Source organism: Diplotaxodon limnothrissa, linkage group LG9 (assembly GCF_057381915.1).
Source record: "Diplotaxodon limnothrissa isolate DT_005_m linkage group LG9, D_limnothrissa_male_GT1.1, whole genome shotgun sequence".
Lineage (NCBI taxonomy): Eukaryota > Metazoa > Chordata > Actinopteri > Cichliformes > Cichlidae > Diplotaxodon > Diplotaxodon limnothrissa.
In genome coordinates, this window is record NC_140604.1 from 20,544,000 (window position 1) to 20,569,786 (window position 25,787).

A 25,787-nucleotide genomic window follows, 5' to 3' on the forward strand; every position below is an offset into this window, starting at 1 on the left:
AGAGGAAAAGAGAGAGATGCAAAAGGAAGGGGAAAAATTATTAGCGAGTTAGAAAAACATGACAGGCTGAGCACCTGCACTGCGTTTTAAGTCTGCATTCATTTACATTAGATGATAATCAGCTCAGCAGAACAGTAATGAGCACATTAGCAACACCATCAAGTTTAGCAAAACAGCTGCACAGGGAGCATCACCTGAAGTGGGGAGCCTCACTGGGGATTACCGGATGCTTGCTCAGAGATTACAGTGAGTGTGCATTAGTGTTTGATTGATGCATTCGTGTTGTGAACACCAGAACCGATCGCCTTACAATACAATGCAGTTTTTAAACAGCCTTCGCTCTTCGTGACGATCACCCGGAGAAAGGGCATGAGCGTGTACATGAATATATATATTTACTGTATGTGTGTGTGGTAAGAGTATGTGGGCTGGTGCATCCTTTGCCAAACACGGCGCTTGTGCTGTGCGCATGGGGGCTGCAGATGCAGATATGCAACCTGCTCCTCGACTCTGCACATTTAAACTCTGCAGGAAACAAAAGGCCTAAATCTGCCCAGATAGAGCTGCGTGCTACAATGTCTCTCTTTTTCAAGTCATTCCCTTAGTTATAGAGTACTGTAAGTCCTTGAACCATAGCCTAAAAATAAACATCTGGTGGTGGGCTTCCGTATGCAAATATTCTAAGAAAGAGAGAGGAAAAGACTAACACTGTGGTTTTGGATGCAAATATGGAATCGGTTCAGACCACTGAGTGCTGCAGATCTTTTTTTCTCCCCCAATTGAAGAAATAAAGAGAAAATAAATAAAGAAACAGTGTATGAGGAGATTTCCTCTTAAGGCTGGCCTGTATGCCTGCAGAACACATCCATGATTGGTTAAATGAATGGCAGAAAAAAATTCTAAATTAATTCGATCTGGCTTTTATGTCTTCAGTGGAAGGGGGGAGTTTCTTAATTGTCTCCAGTGTTCCGCCTTAGCTTTGCTTTTGCATTCAACCATAATGTGTCCCATTCAGGAGCCGTGCGCAGAAAAGAGCTTTGCAGAATTTCTAAATCAGAAACGCTGGCATCCGAGTGCGATCCTCGGGGCAAAATGGGGGAGTGGGGGAAGGCTGTCGGTGTGGCACTCAATGTAGGGAAGGCAGAGACATGCCTCAGGACTCCGTGAGCCACCGGGTGCTCCAGCATAACAATAGGAACAGGGGCGAGCCTAACTCTGAACTCGGTCTCATATAGAAAAGAGAGAAATATTGAAGGCGGGAGGGGGGCACAAAAAAAGAGATGTGAAAGCAAATGTGTGGCAGCAAGAGGGTGGCACTAAATCCCACCCACTTTAAATCTCCATTAGATTCTGTTAATTAATTCATCATTATTCAAATGTACTTTTTGCTGGGAAAAAAAAAATCTTTGCATATTGAAGGAGGCTCCCTGTAAGCGCGGTGATATACTAACAACACAAAAGCTGATGGGTTAATTAATCACCGGATTGATTAAAGGAGTAATTAGGTGCCTCATTCACAATTCACAGCATTATGGAGTGAAAAGGGGATCATGTGGTAGGTTGGAGAAACTATTTTGATTTAAAGCAATCCGAGACCGGCGCACATTATTTTGCGGTAATGGAAAATTGGAGGGTAGAGAGTCGGAGCTTCGGTATATCGCTCTAGTGCACGAAAAGGAGCAAGGGGGGGAGGGGGGGGGGACTCTTGGTCGTTACTTAGTCACAGCTTTCAACAGACCTGGATGAGAAGAGGTCGAATGCACGGGTGCAGAGGAAATGTCCCAGCTATTTGCCATTTCAGAAATACACTTCAGTGCAAGGTTGTGGGCTAAAGTGGGTCTCTGCTGCTGCTGAAGTACCAAAAGGCTGATGGCTGAGAAGGTGAGGGCCATAAATGATTATTGGGACATTTGGAGCTCTATGAGGTGAATGTAGATGTTTGGCAAATAAGATCTTACATAAAAATAAAAGATATTGTTTTTTTAATTAAAATATGACCAAAATCATGATGAAAATAACTCAATATGTTTATTATTAATTTAAAAAGTTTTGTTCTTTCTCTAAGTTGCTAAGACTTATTTTATATATTTATAAAATAAGGTATAAAATAAATGAACTGCTACACATCAGATCAATTGACTTCCCAATTAAAATCCATATTAAGATGTAAAATTGCTCTCAGTAGGATGCGATACGAATCACCCCCCTTTACACCACCAAACTGTGAACTTGAGCCCGACCCTCCCTCCGTGTGCACAGTGTAACTGTACGTGACCCTGCCGCTCACTGATGCATCCTCCAGAGGTCTCCGACATGACTCACAGATCAAAAGGATTAGCCTCCCTCCAATCTGAGCCCCCACCCACACGGATGGCGCTACACTCATAATACTCCCATCTACCCGCTCCCCTCACTCAGATAGCATCTCGCCAACCCCTGGGTCTTAATAGAGATGGATCTGGTTGCCTCTCACCTGACCTCTTTTGATCTCGAACAGGAATTAAACGGCTACACACAACCGAGATTCCCCCTAATAGCAATCGAACCTCCGTAATCAATTCCAGCCGTTATTTTTAAGGGTCTTCTGAGGCCTTATCACCCTCTGCTGGGGTTGTGTGCAGCTGAGTGTGTGAGTGTGCACGCGTCATGCGTTGTGTGTGCGTGTATCAGTTTATGTTTCATTTTACTCACCATCTGCAGGGCTGAGGCCCCGGGTGGCTGACAGAACGGAGATGGAGGGGCTGCTGTGGAGAGAGCGGATGTAGTCCATGTATGGGTTGATGTAGGGGTGTGGATGGTGGAAGGGCGACTCAGCCCCCACAGACGGGTTCCGCTGGGGCGAGATCCGGATGAGGGAGATGTCGGAGAAAGCTGGACTGCCCGCCAGAGCAGGAGGCCTGCAGAGAAGAAAATATTAAGATAACATGACACATATGATACAAGCTCAAATCACAGGTTTTCACTAAAGGCGTCACATAAAGGGGGGTGGTATCGTGCTTTTCTTTATTTTCTGGCATTTGAACGCTCTTAGAGGGGTTCCAGTGATACAATAAGGGATGAAGTAGTCGCTTAGTATGATGTAATAATGAGGAAATATCATTAAACTGTTGATCTTAGCCACAAATCTCTGGCCATCTGCACAGAAACCTGCACCCACCAACCTGCTTTAAAAAACATCTGTTTATGAGGGGCAGCCAATCAGATTAAAAGCTGACTTAAAATGAGAAGAACAAGGTTGAGATGAATACGGATTATTTGAAACTGTGACTCATGCAAAGCTACTCAAGAACCAAAGTATGGAGCTAGAAATTTCGGCATATTTTTTTTTTCTTTACAGGAAATTTTTTTTGAATAATAAAAAATATATGTGTAGAAAGGAATATTAAAAACACACTGTTTAACAAATGTTTATCATTTTTTTAATATATATTTATATATATTTGAAAAGTCACATATAAACTTGATATTACAAAACTGAATGAAAAAATAAAAATAAACTAAAGGAGGCTTTCTGTAAAGAATTGAGTTGAATTGAATTTATTTATTTTTATTATTTCTTATATTTTTGGGGCTATCCTGGTACGTATTACTTATTTTACTCTTTTTTGTGCACAATGCTTTGTGACCGTTTGTCTGTAAAAAGCATTTAATAAGTAAACAACTTATTTTTCTTTTGGTATTTTTAACCTGATCTAAAAAGTTCAGCAGAAATTAGTCAGCTGTTAATTTGATGGATATATGGAGCTGATATTAACAGCAAATGGGGGGGAAGTAAAAAGCCTTCTTTTTATGTATCTATAAATAAAAGTAATATTTAAAAAAAAAATATTTATTTAAAAATTAAATTTAAAAATTAATAAAATTAAGAACATTTTTATTAAATGATGATTTCTTTAAAGTGGCCCTAATATCTCTTCAATCTTTGACTTATAAATGAACTTACTTCAATATTGCTGTCACAGACTCCCTCTATCTGACACCATTTAGAGACCAGTTAGCCCATTAAAGCCAACATGTGTACAAGAATAAGATCTTTTGATTCCACTATGTTGTCATTTTTGAGTAAATTAAACATAAATAAGTCAGTTTCGCCACAGTTGAACCAGGGACATCAGGCTTGTTTCAGCCTGAACATCCAGATGTTAATTCGATTGGCAGACTGGCAGTGGCGAGACCAAACAAATAGACTGTGACACTATCTCTCTCCCTCCATCTGCAAAGCAGAGAGGAGAGTGCTGCATTCCAACTGCTCCCTACGCAGACATTTCCTCAGATCAAAGGCAGCTTTCACCACTGCGTCTTAATCAGAGGGAAACGTTAGACCGAGCTCACCGCTAGCCAGGGCCAGACAAGCAACGCTGCGCCGCAACGCTACATTGCTCAGATGGCTTCGAACTTGGCTTGGAGATGAAACCGTGTACAGAATTGCACATGACGGATACAATTTTGTACAAAATCCACTGGCAAGTCTCATACAAATTCTCATTCTTTAAATAGAAAATGTGAGCGCTATCAAGCTTCACTTTATCAGAAACCTTTACTATCAAATTTCTCTTTTCTGCGAGATGTGAAATAAAGTTGAGAACAATCAGGAAAACTTCTTAGCAGCAGAGTTTGAGATTAACTAATTTGTGCCCACTTCTTATAATTGGTTAGGAGCGCCTGGAAACTTCATAATGATGGCCTACACCACAAAGGCCTTCCCCTGAGGATGTGGAGAAAGCCCCATATCAGGCAGACATTAACGGGCTAAAAGATTAGACTGAATTAGCCCCTCTGCTTCTCTGGGGCTCCCCGATGGACTGGTCTACTGTGACAAAAGACCCCAGGAGTAGGAAAGGATGAGCGAAAAGAGGGAGAGGAAAAAGTCTGGCCCAACGTTTGTTTCGCAGTGACCTTGAGCAAGGCCAGAGGGAGTGGAACAGCCCAATTACGACCTCTGCCCCATCCCCTGTTCCCCTCCTGGCCCCTTCGTCCCTCCACTTCACAGCCCCCCTAATGAAAGAGCTCAGGCCAGGGTCAATAATGAGCACTGAGGAGTGGAAACGACACACACACCCACTGAGGAGCAGACCCAGAAACACACAGTCACACGTGAACTTCTTCATCTTCAGAAGCCTTTCTGTAATTAGACCAAAAAGGGGCTATGGGGCAATTTTAAAGGCCTGCACTGCGGTCGACAGTGTGACAACATGTCTCGCGACGCTGAAGCAGGTGGACGGGAAAAAGACGCCGGCGCTCTCCGGAGGAAGAAGAGAAATCCTGAGCAAAACCTTTTCTGTTTGAAGTGCGCAAAGGTGGCGACTTTCAGGCTCATACCTGACATTGCAACACAAACGGTCGTGGAATTTTTCTCCACCTCCATATGATTGGTGTCTTTTTGCACGTCAGCTGGAAGAAATCTCCTCCTCGCCGAGAAAGCCATCGTGAGAGCAAACGGGCACTTCAAAACAGGTGTGCGAACGAAAGAACGTGCTCACGATAAGCAAGTCATGTGCCCCCACGCCACCATCATATGCCTCATTTGCAGAGATCACAACATAGCTGCAGGGTGATGTTTGCTTTCTTGTCACATGGCAGACCTTGAAGCTCGTACACGTACGCACTCGGGGGAAATATGTAGCACGGGGGAAACTGAAAAAACCTGCTCTGTCAGTCATTAAAGAAGAGAAACGGACATGCAAACACACATTTTTAACCATTACCTGCAAAAAAAGGCATTTGGTTAGCAGCAAAGTAAGCACAACTAATATCTCTGGAAGCATTTTTCACATTTTCTGTGTTGAAATAAAAACCCAGGAGGAAGAGCAGAGGAATTTCATGGCCTGTTTGAGGGAAGCCAGACATCCACTCTGGCTGCCATGACACTGATTAAACCTGTCATGTGTTGGCTGCGTCCCCGTACGCCGGCCTAAGCTAAATGCCTCTACCTTTACTTAGTTTTTTCCAATTAATTAAAAATAAGATCAGAGCAATCGCCTGCATGGCCGGAATACTGGTGGGAAAATCGTGACAAATGGAAGAGATGACTGTGAACAGTAGTCTCAGGGAGGGGAAGGAGGGAGTATGTGAACATATGACCTATGAATTTGGGAGGGAAGGGTGGACAGGGAAGAGTTAGGGCAGAGGGGGAGTTGGACAAGGAGGGAAGGGGGGGAAAAAAGACGTCTCAAGGGGTCCGCAGCCAGGTGTGAGGGGATTTAAGGAGGACAGCGGAGAGATTGATAGTTCGGAGGAGGTTCGGCGCGTCTTTAAAAGAAAATGCAAGCGAGTGGCCGATCCTCCGTGCTCAGCTGCTCTCTGTAGGGCCGTGATCATCTCAGCATCTGCCAGCATGCATTAATCAACATGACAAAAGGAAGCAGTCTGACAATGTGCAGCGTGTGTTTGCAGGAATGTTCGCCCTGTGTGTGCGCTAATGTGAGAGTAGGTGTGTGGGTGCGGAGAAGTAGCGTCTCGGATACACCTGATTTGAGATTTACATCAAAGTTGTCCTGCAGGGTTTTACATACTTCTTCTTAGAAGAGAAAAACTTCACTCTTCTGCGTCCTTCACAGGTTTATAAATTCCTATTAACCCTTAAAGAAGACGTCCTGCAAAACGGGCAAAAGGAAAGCCTGAGCTCCTGACATATGGAAGCTATTTCCTTTCACGTGGCCTTTCTTAAACCAGCCAGCTCCTCTTTAAGGCATCGCATGTTTACACGGGGCGGTCTGTGGATTTTAAACTGTCGTCTTATTTCACCCAATGAATATACACTTGCCAAGTGTAAATATGTCCCCAAAAGATTTTGAGTTTTTGTAGAGTGGGAGTGTCGAGACCTTGAATCTTTGTTTGGAACAAGATTATATCAACACTAATAATTTTTTTTTTTTGGAGTGGGGAGAAAGCGACAGAAACATGCATTTGCGGTGAAGGCTGATGACTTCACTTAGGCACACAAGGTATCATTGTGGTGCAGCAGCCTGACCTGGTGGTATTGACATAGCGGTGTGCTAAAATAGGAACCGGGCTCTGTAAAATACTTTTAGCTCAAGCATGAAATCGTTGCGCATGAAAGAAAAAAAGATGAACATTTCTTCATGTGTTCTTTGGTGACCAGCACAGGAAATTGGCGAGTCCAAATCCAATAACCCAACAACTGTATTCATGGACCTTCAAATTTTCATCTGTGAGCTGCCAGTCTACTCCCACAGAGAGTCGCGAAAGAAAAAAAAAGGCACTGAAGCCAGCAGTCATGACCCTGCCGAATTGAGAGGAAGTCTTACTAAAACCAGTCTGTACACTGCAACGGTTCATGAGTGCTGGAAAATGTAGCTTTTCCATGACACAGGCCAACAATTACATTGATTCGATGTCACATTTACAGGGGAACTAATGAATATGAAATAGCATAGATGCATCTCATGTTCACACTTAACTACTGCCTGTAGCTGCAGCTATGAATAATAGTATACTGTAGCTAGCTGTAGCTCAGGAGGTAGTGCAGGTCACCCACTAATTGGTAGGTTTGTGGTGCTGATCCAATCTGTATGCAAAAGTGTCCTTGGGCACGATACTGAATCCCAAGTTGCTTCAAAGTGTGAAAGTGTGAATGTCTATAGATAGAAAGCACTTAACCATAGAAAAAGTGCTTGTATGTATGTGGGCAAAGTATCAAAGTGCTACATAAGAACCAGTCCATTTAGCATTTAGCTATTATTACATATACATTACATATTATTACATAGTCCGGTGTCATTAACTTGATAACAAGGTTTTTTCTTCTCTCTTTACACTCGTAAATGCAAATTATAAGCAGCCAAGTGCGTGGAAGAAGCTCAAGCTAAAGTTAGTGATGGCTAATGCTCTAGACTTGTAGACAATCAGTATTAGGGGCAACAAAGAACTGCAGTTCCCTATAAGAACACTTGGTGGGCTGGCTCCAAAAGTCAGTACATTCCCACACACTCACCTGCTAAAATGTCCACTTCTAGACATCTTCTAAACATTTTAGCTGTAGCCTAACTGTAGCCTTTTTAATGAGTACGCTAACTTTCATAGGGATGCTATGGTTAGCAGCTTCGCCTCACACAATAGAAGGCAACTGGTTCAAATCCCAGCTGACGCCATTCTGTGAGGATGTGAGGTAGATAAAGTGCTACATGAATGAGTATAATACATTTCTTTTTTTAAAGATAGGTGCTTTGTTTAATTATGTTAACAGTATCTGTAGCAGTTTAGTATGATAGTATGTAGTATGCTAATAGATAGCAGCTACCTTGGTCTGTGCTATTGCTAGCACTACACTGGCTCCAAAAACCCCTGACTGTGATTACTCTAAGCACCTGATTGATGGTAAGATGGGAAAATATTGCTTTAATATGTTATAAGGATGGAACTTTATTCACCATATATCAAAACCTGAGCATGTTTCCTATCCATATGCTCCCCTACTGTCAAGGAGTGCTGCCGCAGTCAGTCTGAACAAGGCCTAACCCATCACAAAGGTCTCTGTGATTCTATTATTTTCTCTGTTTGACACAAAAAAATTGCAGTACTGTGAACTGACAGTTTTTTGTTCTCTCTTTTTTTTTTTTGCTAACAATATTTAGTAGCAGATGGATGATTTAGTAACAGAACACTGCACAGGACTTCATATTAGTGAAAAATAAAGAAGCAGTTTACACACACGTGGCCACAAGGGGCTGAGTGAGGTGGGAACTGAGAGTTTTAGAGGGAATTGGGATCTGTCAGGTGTCAGTACCTCTCCTGACCGAGGCTGACAGCATCACATGCCCACCTCCCCCCCTCAAACCTCACCTCAATCTCACCACCTCATAGAAGCCGGCACTCCCACCCCCCTCACCCCACCCACTCTCAACCCTCTAACCCACCCAGCCACGGCACAGCACTGCCACCGCTCTGAAAGCCTAAACCAGAGAGGTGGAAGAGAGAGGCTCCTGACAGCGGAAACACAAGCACTTTAAAGCTCCAAACCCTTTCACTGAGATCAAAGGGCCATAGGAACTGAGCCAGCTGAGACCCAAGGAGAGAGGAGAGGGAGCTGAGACAAGGGGAGAGAGAGAAGACAGAAAGAGACTGAGAGACACAAACAGAGGAAAGAGAATTCAGGGGTTCCTTCATTAAGACTTCATTAAGACCTGCAGCTAACACACATTCCAGTGCAAACTGGACTCCCTCTTCCACAGCAATCCTTCATGGCCTTTGTGACAAACCATTTTTCTTGGGATGACGAACAGAATAATAAAAAGAATTTTCTCCACACTGCGCCAGTAAGAGTCGTGCAGTGTTTTGTCTTAACTTTATTCTATTGGTGCCTTTTAGGCAAATATCTGAGAAAAAAAAGGGCTTTTTATGCAGTAAATTTTACTAACACCCCTTCAAAGAAATGTGTTCTCCACTTTTTTTGCTTTTGAAATGCTCATTATTATCTTAATTGCCCCATATTAAAGAGAAGGACCTGTACAGGTTGTATCCCACCTTTTCCTCTATGGTTGCAGTAATAGACTCCTTTAACCCCAATGACCATGAACAGGATAAGCAGTCAAGAAGATTAATTGCTGGAAATAACAGTCGTATGCAGTGTATGGATGCACCTAAGCTCCAGACTGGTCACCTCGTCAAATGTTGAAGTTTAGAAACTTCAAAAATCAAATGAGTGATTCATCAAATAAGGCTGAAAAACTCATTCTTTGGCCTTTACTGTCAGCACCATCTAATCTGAATTTCCTCGTTGCAGTCCAGCAGCAGTGTCTGCTTTAAGCTTTTCTTCTGGGCAATGCAGGCGGCAGAGCTAGCAGGGTATGGTGAGGTTGCCAGGCATTCAGGGTAAATATGTTCCCCGAACGCTGCGAGGGCTCTGCGTGACCCTCAGACATCAAAGGCCTGGGTGGGTCCGAGGGGTGGGAAGGATTTCTATTCATGGTCACATCAAGCAGGATTCCCTCTCTGCGGGATACCTCTGGGGGCGTGCTAGACATTCCCATACACTGCGTCGTCAGTTCACACATACTCTCTGTGCAGTTCAATTCCCAGCAGTCTCCTTCAATCCCCCCCAACTCCTACAAGTGTGCGTTACAGTCACATTCACACGCAAGCAGAAGATACACACTCGTTCTGCCAGAACGGCATATAGCTCATCTCTGTGAGCACGTATCACTCCACGCCGCTGGAGCGGTAAGACATGTTTATTAGCAGGAGTCAGAGAGTGTGACAGGGTTGAGTCATAACACACGGGTCCAGGTGTCAGCGGCTCTGGTTGAATCTGCCACCTCTGTGAACTCCAGAGGAGTCATGAACCTTAAAAGTTGAGTCACACGTGAAAAATGCTTCTTGTTCGAGATCAAGGCGAAACGCTCAGAAAGAAAGGGACTGGGCTTTATCGAGAAAAAACAAAAACACAAGACAGATTCAAATCTTCTCACCACTCGTGCTGGTTTCAAAATGTGACTGAAAACAGTCGTCGTTTTTGAAAAGTTTATATTTGGCTTTGCCACGCAGCAGGGTTGGTTTTTTTGTGTTTGCTTTGTGTTTTTTTATTTTGTTCACAGGCAGTTTTAAAGCCTTTTTTTTTTCAACAAACTGCAATTAAACGTAATTTCAGCCATCGCGATAAGAACGTCTACCAAAACGAATCAACTAAGTATACGGCGAGAAAATGAAAACATGAAAGTGAAATTGCACAAAATGAGCCAGGCCTTTTTTCCTGTAATTTCAAGGGGGCTGGAATCAGGGAACAAACATGAGCTCAGGGGAAAAAAACAAGAAAAAAAAGAGGATTTTCTTGTTTCTTTTTGGTCGTCTCCCATGCTTGATTTTGCTCTTTTACAAGTAGAACACCTTCATCTCTGTGCGCAACCAATTACGTACTTGATTGCTGTTTTTTTCCCCTGCTTTTCTCTTTTTTTCAAAGCGAGAGAGTGAGTACAGGTGGAATTAGCTCTCAGTCAGTGTTTTGAGTTCCTCTGGCATGCCTCGGGCAAGAGTGAAGACAGGAGGGGGACTCCTGGGTGTTAAAGTGTTAAACTTCTGAAAACATGGAGGAAACACATCTACCTTTCTTTTCCCTCTCAAGCCGTGTCTCGATGGCCCCGATGCCTTTACACAGAAACTCAGCTGACGCCTGCAGCTAAACAGGGTTCAGGGTTCCACACCCCATCGCCCTAGCTACCCGACGAGTCAGGTAATGAGCATGCGTGCCTGCGTGTACGGCCCACAGGTGAGGGGCGGTGTTGGAGAATGAGTGTGGCCCAGGGGCTGCGAGAAGCCTCGTGGATCCGTGAGACAGCTCCGCACGATCCCCTCGCAATTCGACACGTCACACTGGGCTGCCGAAATGAGCAGCCGCACGGATGGGCCTGAGCAAATCACAAACAATACACAGCGCTACAAGACAGCAGAGACACACTGCTGGAGATGGTTAATCCTTCAGACAGAGATCTGAGGTAGAACAACAGAAAAAAAAAAGTTGGGGGTCAGGAGGATGAGGAAGGGAGGGAAAGCCGAGACACAGAGGAAGAAGAGGAAGAAGCAGAGCGGGAGCATCAGGTAAGAGACAGAAATATGTGTTTCCTCCTTGGCACTAAAAATCTCCTTTTCAGAGCGAAATCCATCACGTTTTCCTAATACATACTTCATGCAGAGGAAGGGAGAGAAAAGAAAAGCCGGACAGAAGAAAGGCAAGCGCTGGTGGGAAAGTGAACAGACACAGCCTACTTTATTCTGCCCATTTCATCCATCTTGTTGGGCTAATAAAATGTCAAGTGGAGTTCCTTGATATTTAATCATGAAGGGGCCGAATGCGTGGCGGTGCCAAGCGCAGGCTCGATGAAGCTTTGGGAAGCTTAAACACAGACCTGAGGAAATTTTGGATAAACCCAAAGAGAGGGAGGACGTTTCACAAACCTCGCTACCCAAATGAAGCAAAACTGTTAAGAAATAGGAGATCCTAATAAGGGAAACTTTTTTTTACTTCCTTTGGCTCCAGGAACAAGTTTCCCAGCTTTACTCCATCCCCTTGAAAAAAAGTTAATTCCTAATTTAGTCAAATCGGTCAGAGAAATGATGAAAATGTGACAAAAAAAGAAGAAAAAAAACCTTGCTCTGTCTTATAAGCACCCTGCAGCTGCGTGCATGACTCTGCATATTTGCGAGCAGCTCCCGCCGGACACTCGCCATGAAAACATAAATAAATAAATGAAAGAACTTCACAAGCTGACGCCCTCTCAAAGAAAAGAGAGGCACCATGGGAGACAGAAATAGCAACGGGCTTCTCTTTTGACCCGCGTTGCAAACTGCACTATTAGAGGAAACCATCCTATCGGGCTATCAGATGTAATGGACGCCACATCTGATAAGGGAGATAAGGAAGGGCTGAGAGAAAAGAAATCGCTTTATGTGATATGAATTAATTTTCACTGGTGAGGAAAGTGTAAAAGAAGCGATTTAAGAAGAAAAAAATGCGATTCAGAAGATAAACAAATAGAGAAAGGGAGGGGAGGAGGTCCAGAAGCTGTAATGAACTCATTTCCTCCCAGCATTAAAACTTTCATTGGTCTTTAGCACAATGACTAAAAGCATTCTTGTAACCGACATGTGGGAATGTTTTGCATTGTTGCGTTTGGGTTCCCTTCAATCATTTACCCAAGGCTCGACCAGGAGAGTCGGAGGCGAAGGAGAGAGGGAAGAAAGGAAAGGAGGGACTGAGAGAGGATGGAAAATGAGGAGAGTTGGCGAGGATTTATGACCCTGTTCCCTTGGTCTCGTTACTTGCTATAACTGGCCCCCAGAGTGGGATCGCAGGGTCTGAGCTCAGAGCCCAGAGATCAGAGTAATGGAAATTCCACATTTCTATACTGCTACAGCGTGACGGCTTTAGGGCACAGGTTGATTCGAAAAAAGAAGAAGAAAAAAGAAAGAAAAAAGAAGCTGAAAACTGACTCTCAATTTTTTAAAATCTGGAAGCAGAATTGATTTTTCTGCATTAGGTAAGAAGCAGCCTTTCTGAAGCTCGGTGATTCCTCAAACGCAGCAAAGGTGCGCTTAAGTGATGGCTTCTTCTGCCGGGAGGCTCTTTTAAACGCGACTTATATGTGCGGAGCAGACACCAGCCTGAGGTCGGGGAGGCGATGTGAGGCGGCACGCCATCTGTGCTGGGGTTGTATCTCGGGCCCCGCCAATGAGAGGAGGGTCTCGTAAAAGTGACACTCGGCCACACCCACCAAATAAGCCACTGCGTTTACTTCTCTACTCCGCATGCACCATAGCACGTCATGCAAAAAACTGATTTTTTTCAGAGATTACTCGATTAATCAGACGACTTACACAAAATTAATCAGCATGCTTTTTCTTTACGCAATTTCTTAACTATGCTTCTTATTTTTCAAGCTAAAATGCCATAAAGTGGAATTTTTGTTACAGTTGCATTCTGAATATTTGGTGTTTCATCATATCTAATGAATGCATTCCACAATAGTGACAGAGACTACTAAAATACAGTTAGCGCTGTTATTTGTATATAAATGCTTTAATAGACGCCTTATTTTGCAGACGATAAATTGTCAGACGTCTGAACAATGTGGTGCGGACAATGAAACCGGTTAGCGGCAAACACAACAAAGAGCAGGAGTTTAGTCTCAATATCATATTAAGGAGGACAATAAAAGTTGACGGATGGCGATCAAAATAACAACAAAAAATGGCAGCGGAATAAATGCTAAAATTATTTCCAAGCACGCGTCTATCTGCGTGTGCGAGCACGGCGGCACCAGCGCACACACACGCGCGTCCAAACACACACACAGCTGTTGGCACCTGCCTGTTATCTCTTCCCCTCAGACCTGGTTTTTCATTGTGCTCCTTGGGAGAGCTACAAATTGAGATCTCAAACATGAAGAGGGGGCAAATGACTTGTGTACGGGAAATCAAATCCACTAATGTGTTACATGTGCAAATTCGCAGGCCCCTCGTATTAGAGATTCATGTATTCCTGCTTTATCAGAATGTACCTTTTTCAGAGCCGTTTTCAATGGAGCCTCAAATTAAATTCAACCAAACACAGAAGAGAATATAATTAATAGGGAATATTTGTCGAAAGGATAACCAGACAGGAACTGATTTGCATTAATAAAATGCTCGTGAAAGGGATCAGACTGGAAATGCTGTAAATTCTTTGACAATTCCCGTTTGCCTGAAAGACGTATTAAACCAGTAATGAACTATTTAAAGAGGATTAAAAACATTTAAAAGAAATGCACGTGATATTTAATAACCAGGGAGACATACAAATATACACACAGCAGCAGTAGCAGCAGCCCTGGCAGCAGTGGCCCCAGCATAAGTAATCCTAGCCTGGTAAGTAGAGTTTTGGAACATGTCTTAACAGATCTCCACAAGTAATGACTCAACCCTAAAACCTTTACAGGCCTTGTCAAATATCTGCTGTGCCAAACTCGTTTTTTCCCCCCTCTTTTTTTTTCTCTCTCAACCTGCTGGATCCATCATTCTCAAACTACACAGGTGCCTTCAAAATATCACGGTCCTGTGCACAGGGTGAAGGAGGGGATGGGAGGCAGGCTACACTGCCCATTTAGGGTTCTGAAACTAGTGTATTACAAAAAAAATAGATATACTGTAACTTCAATCTGCCCACATTTCTGCTTAGGCATTTATCTCCTTTCTCTCTAAATCCTGAAATTGCCTCAGAAAAAAAAGGAAAAAAAAAGAGGGGGGTATTTTCCTCCTTTCTTGCACATTTTCAGAGTGGCGCGCAACTTTCTTTCTTCCCCTGCTCTTTTTTTTCTCCCCCTCCTGTGAAAATTGAAGAGGCTTTATGTCAAATACGGCTAAAGCCAGCCTCTCCATATCAAACAACGCAGCGCGAAAATTACTGTGGCGATGATAAGGCTGCCAGATAGAGTGGGAGAAAGAGAGCAAGGGGTGGAGTGGTGGGGGGGGGGGACTGAAAGGAAGTGACTCTACTCAATTATACTGCAAAATTGGTATGACTGAATATTTTTCATTCAGGTGACTGATAGTATCAGTGAAACTGCAATGCAGATAAATAAAGGAGCCTTCTGTCAAGAATAAACACCATTAATCATGAAGCCAGCTACTGCGTGACCGCCTGTCCCCCCGACTTACTCCACTGAGAAAGTATTAAAGAAGGGGTGGGGGGATTGTGTGCATGTGTGGGGGGTGGGGGGGGGGGGGGGGGGGGGTGGGGGGGGGACTAAGGAAGGGGGCGGGCCGGTATTGGTGACTCCACCAGAAAGGGGTGACCTATGAAGTCACACAGAATGGGTTTTTTGGACAGTTAAGAGAGGAAGATGAAAAAGCAGCCTTCATCTTTCAGCCACTGCTTCCTGGTGACAGAAGCACATCTGGATGGAGATTATCAGATGTGATGGTGGAGCGGTCATTTACACCGGATGCAATTTATGGCTACCCTTCTCATTCTATGTTAGTCGAAAACAGATTCAAAAGTGAATAATCATAAAAAAATCTTTACATATATTATTTTTCTGTAGAAAATCTGGACTGTATTTTTAGAAAGTGGCTGAAAAGAACATTTTAATGATTAAACGAGGCCTCAAATCGCACTGTAAGTAACGCTCCGTTTCCACCAGCTTCTAGAAAAGATACGCCAGGTCCTTTTTTGTCTTTTTATTGTTGATTGTGTTATTGTTATGCTGCTTGTGTGCACATCTGTGTGTCTGTGTGTGTGTGTGTGTGTGTGTGTGTGTGTGTGTGTGTGTGTGTGTGTGTGTGTGTGTGTGTGTGTGTGTGTGCAACGTATTGCGATGCTCGCTCTCATCCCGTCTGGAAGGAGGTGTTGAGATAAGGCCGTGGTCTTTATGCAAAGCAACACTCGGCTCCTCCGTGAGCAGATTGGGCGCTCTGACAACAGTTTATGTAAATAACAAAAGGAACTCGGCGCACATCTTAAAGAAAACAACAAAAACCCATGCGGGCGCGCTCAGTGAGGAAAGCGGGGAGGAAGAAGTGCGTATGGGGCGATGCGTCCGAACTCTTGCGTTTTACTTCTGAGCTGATTGGATTTAGAGGGTAACAAGGTGACTCAGTCAAGTTGGTGCCATGTTTAAATGAAACAAAGCTTGAGAAGCAACAGCTCACGCAGCCCTGGAGCCAATTAATTCCTCCCTGCTTCATCGTTTCTGAGCTGAGGTTTTGTTGTGATGACAGAGATGTGCCACAACTCTCCCCCCACACCCTCCCCGGTCCTCCAGAATACCTTCTAGTCAGCCCTGCAGCTGAACAAACACTGGTCATGAATGAAATAACCACACAGGCCGGGAACATGGAAACACACCCGCAAAGCCCCCCACCTGTACCCTAACTCCACATATAGAGAAAAATAAACCGCTTTACTTTATTTATGAGACACATGAGTCCTTAAGGTCTGTTAATATCTTGAGAATAGAGAAAACTGACAGCATCTGAGCTAATTTTGCATTTTTTGGGGGGGTTGGACGTATACAGTGGGGAATATATATGCATGTTTTACTTTATAGGAAGGGAAAGCAATTTAAAGTAATAGTTACCACAAAGAAAACCTTTCATGAAAAAAATCTCTTTAGAGTGCTCGTTTACTTTTACAGCTTTATAGACTCTTTAATTGACTCCGCTGGCTTGACTAATTCTTTTTTAAATCCACATACGGTAAATGAGCGAAAGGTTGTGAGTCAATTGCTTATCCCCTAAGAATGTTTTGTCGTTTTAGTGGCCCCCCATTCACAGCACGAGGGCCCGGGACTCCAGAGTAAATTCTGATGCCGATAATTGACTTGTGACGAATACCTCTGTTTGTTCTGCACGGTCTCCGGGTGACCCAGAGCCGGCGTTGAGCTGCATGAGAGGGCTGTTTTGTTTTTCTGTGTACCGCGGTCAGGCAATAAAGCTGGAATGAAAGGAGTGGTCTCTTCTGTTGGAGCTGGCCTCACCCCCACACCCCCCACCCCACCACCAAACTCCCATTAAGTCAAACCAGCACAAAGGGGACCAAAGCTCCCATGGAGAGCCTGCTCTTCACAGATCAATGTGTTTATTTAGGCAGGAAAGACTCTTTCTCTCTTTGCTAAGTCTGGAGTTAAGCTGGTTCCAGACCAGAGACACACACAGACACACAGAAAACTGGCCAAGTTTAAAGGAGGAAAAGACTCCAGCTGATCCCGGATCAGTGCAGGACAGTAAAGTTTAGGTTACTTCAGATAAAAAAGAAAGAAACCTGTTAAACGCTTCTTGTTGGTTGTTGGGATTAGCTTCAACTCAGACTGAGATTGTTGAAACTCTTGTTAAGTGCTGTTCTTGCACGTGAATATAAATTTCTCAGTAAAGAGAAATTGCCCCCCACCCCCCACCTCCTCTCCTGACCCCGAGGCGTTAATATTGAATGGCACATTGGTACCTTCCCCACAAGAATTCATAAACTAAACGATTAGCCTCTGTCTGTAATTGCACTCTCCCTTGCCTAATAGGGGCGGTGAGGTAAAGAGGCGAGAGAGAAAAAAACAAAGGACAGTTAATTTGTGATTTCCTCTGCTCATTTGAAGGCAAATTAAGTGTCAAACAGCTAATACGGAGCATATTTCATTTTATGAGCTTTTAATTTAATTCCACCGCCTCATATCACTGGAGCCCGTTAGCTGCGCTGCTAACGCCCGCTCCTCGTCTGAAAACGAGGGCCATAAATAAACACGTTTCAATTAGGCCCTTCACAGTAATAGGATATGATTCTGTTCATTTGCCACGTACAGATGGTGTATGTGTCATTGTGGCACAGAGGAAACAAGCTGCCGGGCGCTCGTGGTGTTTTTCTCCGGCCACAGATGCCCGGTGGTGGCTGGCTTGTGTGCATGGCGGGGGGAAGCCGGCTGGATTGATGGAACTGCCGCAGGGCCAACCCAACTGTAATTACAGGCCCTAATGAGAGGTTGCATGGGGAAGTACTGCAATAATAGTCCCTGTGTACTTAGGCATATCTTTGAGGGGGCTAATAACGATTAATTCTGCTCACCGAGGAGAACTTGTCTTAAAACAATTCAATATTTCTCCATAAGCCGCCTCCTGTCCTCCATTTCCCCCGAGCGACAGCTATACGTTGACTGCCTCGCGTGGGCTGCCTACAAGCAGCATTACCGAGCAGAATGCATCGCTTAAATCCTGGCAGAGATTTACGCTTTTGCGGTAGTTTCACAGTCGTAAAGTTTAGTTGCTGAAACTCGCTCAAAACCTAAAATCTGGGAGTGTAATTAACTCCAATTTGCCATCAGGTGGTTGGACGCAGCTGTAATACCACAAGTGATGAGCGCATCTTCCCACCAAGGAATTCAGGGCTGCTTTTTTAATCAAGCAGGCAATATTGCTGCTTCCCTGTGCAAAAGAATCCAAAGTAGATGAGAACAATTTCTGCATGAAACCCACGTAGGGCCCGCAGATAATGCGCATGACAGTGAGCTCACAAGACTTTATTTAAATAAGGCTGGCCACTCAACAGCTGTTTTATAATCATGACAAATAGTTTCCCTCAGCGCAGCGTGTCATATTAAACAGCTCCACGTCTAATGGTTTGGATAAACAGGCCCTAAGTAGCGTGGCAGGAGCATGGCCGTGTCTCCAGTGACAGCAAACCAAGCGCGCAGATAACTCCCGTCCGGACAGAGTGACTGAAGACACCGTTGCTGCGTAACTTCTCCCCCTTAATTCAATTCTTCAGCTCCGTGTTGTCCCTCTAACCCCCCCCCACCCCCGCCTGCTTCCTCATTTTTCTCCTCCTCCCTAACCTGCTGCTCCGCTTCGTACCAAAGCGCTCCTGACGGATAACAAGCCCGGCTGTTTGTTTGAGCTTATGTTGCCTGAGCGTGTTCGCCCCATTATCTGCGCATAAGCTAAATGCTAAATTATATTTGCCATTTTGTTTGCAGTGACACGAGGCATCAATCACCTCCCCTTGTTTTTTTTATTTCCTCGCCTCGACCCCCCCTTCCTCCTCTGAGCAGGAGACGAGGGGTTGAGAGGTGGGGTGGGCCGGAGACGGGGGTGGGGGGGACATAAAAAATTCATTACGCTTAGTGGCACATCAGCAAGGGAGAGATATGACTCCTGAGGAGGAGAAAGGGGGGAGTTGATAATGATGAAGAATATCAAACATAATGCGGCCCAAGTAGCTGCCCCATCCAATTTGTCCTCGTCGCACGCTGATCGCTTCCTCCGTGTCGGCGGGTAGGAAACAAGCGCCACAAGGACGAGGACTCCTGCACTGTTTGGATGCAAAGAATACAAATGACCGAGAGAGTAGAAGAGAAGGTAGTGACTAATAGTGAGGAGAAAGGAGCAATTTGTGCATGCGAGCGAGCTCGCTGAGCACTTTGAAGTTCTCTGCTGACCTGGCCGGCACCATCGGACCCACTCCACAGGGGCAGACTAAAGCAATAAGAGTTACCCTGTTTATAATAACTTACCACTGGAGAGCTGAGATGGCCTCGCTTTTACTTCGCTTCAAAATGAATCGAATGCACACAAATGCGATTGGAAGAGGCAGGGAGGTTACTTGTACACAGTTCATGTGTCAGGAGCTCATCTGTGTCTGTCAGAGATGGGTAGATGTCAGCAGAGGCATTGCTTCCTTCTCTTGACAGGGCTTGATCACTGCTCTTATGAGAATTGCACGCTCCCAGGCTTCCCTCGCCCTGCTCTCATTTCCCTGTCTCTGACACATGTTCATTTGCGTGTCTCTGACATGCGGATCATGTTGCGCACGTACGGGGCCGTGGCCTTTGATCCTGAAAAGGCAAAGAGAGGCGCCCCGGCACCCATGAGGAGGATGCTCCACGCCCACAGGCGGAAGGAAGTTTCGAAGCTCGATTTGTATCGCCGCTAGTAGCGGACCATGCGGCTGAGTCAAATGTGTTCTCCTGTGTTATGATCAGCAAAATTGAAGTCTGCGGTTTTGTGCTTGAGTGCGAGACACTTACACATGAAGAGGGGGCACAGGCGAAGGATCGTAGATGTACCGTCCCTGGGTATGTCTGTCGTCGATTGGCACAGGAGGGTGGAAGGTGGGGAAGAACTGTGGAGCAGCTGTGCGGGACAGAAAAGATAAGAAACATGAGCTGTTTTTCTTTACAGTTTATAAAAGTCCCAGTTCTCCTAAAATACGCCTGCAAGTGGATCCATTCCCTCCTCGGCTAATCTAAATAGCAGCAGTAATGAAAGGCAGTGGTTGATGGCTATCTTTCAGCGGACCCACCCAAATGAGACCTCATTAAACGCGCCGAGCTAAAAGCTGCGCCGCTCGAAAAATGTTAGCTGAGGAAGTCTTTGTACATGTCTCAAGGCTGAGAGAACTCAAAATAAACAGGGATAAATAAGCGTAGGAAAAGCAGCCAAATGGCACATTTCTCACCGTGCCAAGCATAATATGGTTTTGTACAAAGGATAACATTTGAGTACAACCACTGAAACGAACAAAATGGGAAACAAAAACATCCTTTTCCATCTTGGTGTTTTATCACAGAGAATCCAGAGGCTTCTTTCACTCTCTCACCCCCCCCCCCCCCCCCCCCCCCCCCCCCACCTCCAGATAAAACATTAAAATATTTGTATTACATGAGTTTTCAAGCATTTTCTTTACTTTTACCCTCTCTATTTTAATTTTTACAGCAGAAATTGAAACTGCCACAACCAGGCTGACTTTGCACACGTACGCACTCATCGTCGAACCCTGACTTGCACTCGTTGTTATATAGTTGTAACTTGAAGCTGAATTTGTGTGTCGCAACCGTGCACCCACTGTTGGACGAGTCGAAACAAGCAACCAAAAGGTGCCTGCTTAAGTTTTGACACGTTAGGTTAAAGTGTGTATATCAAGGCAGAAACAGCAAATGACCATTGCGCACGGATTAACTGCATCTCACTGCTAGAACATTAGCCACTTTATTACCTGTGTTACTGAGACCAGTGCCAAGTTGCATTATCATCCCCCCGAGGCTAAGCATGTGTCAACATCTGTATAACGTCACGCAGCAAGTCTCTGAGGCTGCTAGCTATATATATATATATATATATATATTTTTTTTTTTTATGGTTGTAAACATTTGGAAGCGTGAGCCAAAAGGGCACATTGCCAAACGGTGAGGTGCCCAACAGCTCCACGAGTGTTGAGCCATGACAGATTCAGCTGCATCGTTGGGCAATACACCAGGTGTTGATCTCGGGTCTCTGCTTACCTCATGGCTCATTTATTTACTGGGTTAATCACTGCCAGCTTGGGGCAACAGCTACAATTGAGAGGTGGTCACTTTAGTTTTGCTTAGGCTTACAGCTTTGCAATGTATTGAGTCTTAATAAGAGAAATGAAGCAGCAGAAACCAAGCGAGAGAAAAATCTAGATCCTAAACTAAGTGTCAAAGATCTTTTTTTTCTGGGAAGCTCCAGAGCTTCAGTGATGATCAACACAAACAACCTGGAGCTTTAGCCTGCTTTAGTCTGTCTGAAGCAGGAGAGCAAGGCTTTCCGTTCAGTTCCAATCATTTATCTATATCTGGCTACAAATCAGAACAACAGTCATCTCAATGCGAGACTCAAGGTGCTCTATAGTGTAAGGTAAAAACCCTACAATAACATAGAGAAACCCCAACAATCAGACAATACCCTTTGAGCAAGCACTATTCCCAACAGTGGGAAGGAAGAAAGCTCAACCAGAAGCAGGCTCAGGGAGAGGCAGCCATCTGACGTGAACGTTGAGGAGTGAGGGAAGGGAGACAGGGCTAGAGGTGAGTGAAGAAGTGCGTCATGGGAAGGCCCAAGCAGTCTAGGGTCACCTGATCCAGCCCATAATGGCATGCTTTAACAAAAAGGAAAGCTTCAAGCCAAACTAGAAGACGGCTCCACAGAAGAGGGGCCTGAAAGCTGATGGCTCTACCTCCCATTCTACTTTTAAATACACTAGAAACCACGCTTAAGCCCATTAGAGACGTGCTCTAATGGGGTGGTTCATCTGTGGAGACGCACAAGTTGTTTTTTAAGAAAAGAAAGTTGCTAAAACTGAGGGCAAAGTTGCAAAGTTTGCACCCCTGCAATGATGAGTGAGAAGGATGCCAGTCAGACTTCAGGATGAAATTGTATATATTTACCCCGTGTCCAAACAGCTCTTAAATCCAAGTCATAAGTCAACTTCTGCATCATGCTGTATAACAGTACGCTATAAAGTTCTCCAGTTTCACAGAAAATTTGTTCAACAAGTGAAGAGAAAACTTAGGCAAACTTCTAGAAAGCACTCGTGGGTTTTCATCCTGTTTTTCACAATAGCAGAGATAAGTGGTAAAAGCCTCCTCCATGCAGCTCTGGCAAGTATCTGACCACTCCGTCTCTGTCTGTTTGATAGTTCTCTCCTGATGACTCAGTTTTGGCTTGGCTCACCTCAGCTGATTCCAGAGCTGCTGAGGGCGGGAGGGATGAGGGGATGCTGGGATGAAGGGATGGGCTGCTGGTAGACAAGAGCAGAATCTGCTTTGTTTACTCTCCACAGCTCCACTCCCGGGCTGTCGGCCCTTGGCTGTCAGACTCGGAAATGAAGCATCAGGTTTACCAGCGTCTATGGGAGTAAAAGCTTCATGTTCTCTAATCTTACTCATCCCTGCCCACATAGCAGGAACTTTATTATAGCCTCTGTCATGTTGTGCAATAACAGACAGCTACTGAGGTTAAAAAAATGTGCTATCAATTGAAATACTCCACCCCTTCACCGCTGCAACGTACACCTTCATTCCTACATCCACCGCTCCTCGTTGAATTACCCAGATCCCCCTTTTGTTTATGTCTCTGGAGCCACTCACTCAGCACAGCCCTGTACTGAAACAAGAGCCTTTTTCTCACTCCTTCCCTCCCTTCCTTCCTACTCTTTCTGCTGCCCACGACTTTACAGCATGGCAAACCATTCCGCTGAGGTTTATTTAAATCCAAGTCTGAAGTTTACTTTACCACGGCCCTATCTAAATAGAGCCTGCCACCTCTTTTACACCAAGCACAGCTCCCCATTAGCAAGGCAAACCGACCCGTGTCACTACAGGGAATGTATACAGTCACGAAGAACAGAGAGCAGAGAAAAAGAGGGGAGAGCCTCCATCCTGCAATCTATCTCCAGTGTTTCCTGTAGGGACTCCTTACTGTTTACTCCCAAACTAAATTGCCCCTGCTTCTCTGGATATTCCGGGTATTCTCTTTGTCAAATACAGAATACAGCTGGAAGGCACACGGGAAGCCAAAACACATGTCACAGTTTTTACCTTCCCACTGTGGCCACACACACCACGGCCGCTCGAGCATTCCTAAAGAAAGTGTAATCCTAACGGTTTTTCTCCCTGTTACGTATAGTTAAGTTAATTATGTTTTTAAAGCATGTCAGCCAATCAAATACTGAGAATCAGGAACTTTTTGTAGTAGCATCTTTCATAACTTTCAACTAATTCATTAGCTCTTCAGAGCTCCTCTCGAACATTTTAATGACCTCTGTGCAACTTTTCAGAGCAGCAGTGTTCATTTTTGTTTTGCCCCCCTCTTTTTTCAGTCTTTTAGGAGAAAGGATGGAAGGTATTAAGACATGATCACAAATGGGTCTTAATGAAAGGGCAATTAGAAGCAAACTTTGACCAGGCTCATTAATTCTAATTCACACAAACACTCTGTACTCAGGACCAAAAGCCAGCTTCCACCTCATTAAAGAGAGGATGGTAATTGACTTGTCCTTTATTGGACACTTGAATAATTTCAAAAGAATGGGGTGGGGGGTGGGGGTGAGGACGAGGGGAGGATAAAGCCTAAAGCATATCATTTGCAATATCCTTATTGGTTAATCTCCTTTCATAGTGGAAGCTTTGGCACAAAGCGTCTTAAACGTGCTCCGGAACAAGCGTGAGCTGATACTTTTGCAGAATTTGAGCTGTCACTTGCAATTCTGATTTGGGTGTTGATAATACAAACAATTTCCCCTTGTTGCTCTTTTGTTGTCAACTCAGCATTGTGAGTTTATTGTCTTGACGGCAAAAACCTGGGCTCCTCCTCTCCCGCGGTGAGGGTTCACTGACTCTGCTCGCACAGAGTGTCACCCGCAGCCGAGGACGAAACACTCCACCATAAACGCTGCACTTCTCATCGACGCTCCACTGCGAGAGCACAAAGAGCCAGTGACAGTTTGTCATAAGCGACTAAGGCGGAGTGAGAAAAGGGCTGCTGAGAGGTTTGTGAATTGCTAATGTGGAACATATGAAGCCTGTGCCGGGGCCGCGAGTGCCAGATTTCATTATGCCACCTCTTTCCTCGCTCGTGATCTCACTGTTCAGGCATGCTCGTCTGCAGCAGGGCCCACAGTTAGAACCCAACTCTGCAACACTTTGCAGCGCGTCAAAGATGCTCAAGACTTTGTGTATTTGCACGTTTAATAGCGCACGTGTGTGCCGCTCCTTTCTGGAAGTAAGTACAAGTGGAAAAGAAGACAGAGAGTGTTATACTCACTCCTGCTACATTGTGACTTCTAGAAATAGATGATGTGAAACCCAGACAGTGCTTTCTTCGATTGGTCCATTTGAATAACTTTTCAAGCTAAAGGAAATGAATGTGTTTAAAGGAGAGACTACAGTGGTCAGGTCTTTGTACAGCTGTTTTTCCAGCTTTCTTCCATTCCATCTTTTTATGGAATAAAGTCATCTATAACTGATTTGTCTAATAGCGTAACCCCACAAAAGTCCCCATATTAGGAACTGCTACAATAGCTGTGGTTAACTCTTAGCTTTTTACTTTTTGAAATAAACTGAGCACAGGAAAATGCATTTGTGGGTTTGCAGGAATGCATTTCCTTACATCTGTGCTAAAATTATATGTTTATTTATTTAAAATAAATGTATTTAAAAGGAGAGGCTGTGAAGCCAAATTATTCTAATGTATTGGTCAACGGCTAACAAGTCGTGAGTTTAAAATTCAATGGAATTTTATTGCTAATAAATCAGTCGACAAAGTCCAGCTCAGCAACATTCCTGACAGATTGGTCGATCCGATGCTATTTCGATGCTATTTAAGCCTGCCTACAGTTGCTGCATATCTGCAAGCCACTTTGCAACCCCATCTCCACCCCCAGCTTCTTTCATGGTGTGCTCCTCAAGCTTTGATTATGCAGCACATGGACACATACAGCTGGAGACACCACGTTTCTCTTATACTTTTTCTTAAAAGTCTGCTTGAACTTTTGGGTGGATGAGTCTGTACGGTCACAAAAATTAGGCGTTCATCCGGACGTCCACGGGGACCCTTGCACTCACTGTTTGATTGCAAGCAGACGCTAAAAGACTCACTGACTTTTTTTTTTTTGCACAGACACAGAGCAGGAACAGGGTTTGTTGAATACAGGGCTGAACCTGTAATCGATATCATCACAGAGATTCTTAGTATTGTTTTAACTAAGCTAACCTTACAAGATTTACTTGCGACATTTGGTGCTTGCCAGGTGTTATTTTCGAACCCTGCTTCCAATATATAAAATTGTAAGAGTATTACACCATATTTTCCTCTTTATGGCATATCTGCAGACAAGCTTTACCGTGAGTACTCAGAGTCTGCTCGAACTATTACATGATTGGTGCGTTTAACACTTCTGATCACACTTGCTTCCAGAGATGTGACGCTGAGCCTCTCATCATTATCAGGCCGGCCGGAGATTGAAAAAAAAAAGCCTTCAACAGACTATCAGCAGACATAGTTTGGAAGCTGCCTCTAAA

General features: G+C 44.4%; 1 protein-coding gene across 1 annotated transcript in view; it reads right to left on the reverse strand.

Moving 5' to 3' along the window:
* gli3 (GLI family zinc finger 3) overlaps positions 1-25,787 on the reverse strand; it is a 99,058-nt gene that overhangs the window by 22,182 nt on the left and 51,089 nt on the right. The window contains exons 4-5 of the mRNA XM_085362108.1: positions 19,995-20,100; positions 2,692-2,897 (exon numbers count right to left, since the gene is read on the reverse strand). Coding sequence (XP_085218234.1) covers positions 2,692-2,897; positions 19,995-20,100 — 312 coding nt within the window. The remainder of the gene's footprint in view (positions 1-2,691; positions 2,898-19,994; positions 20,101-25,787) is intronic.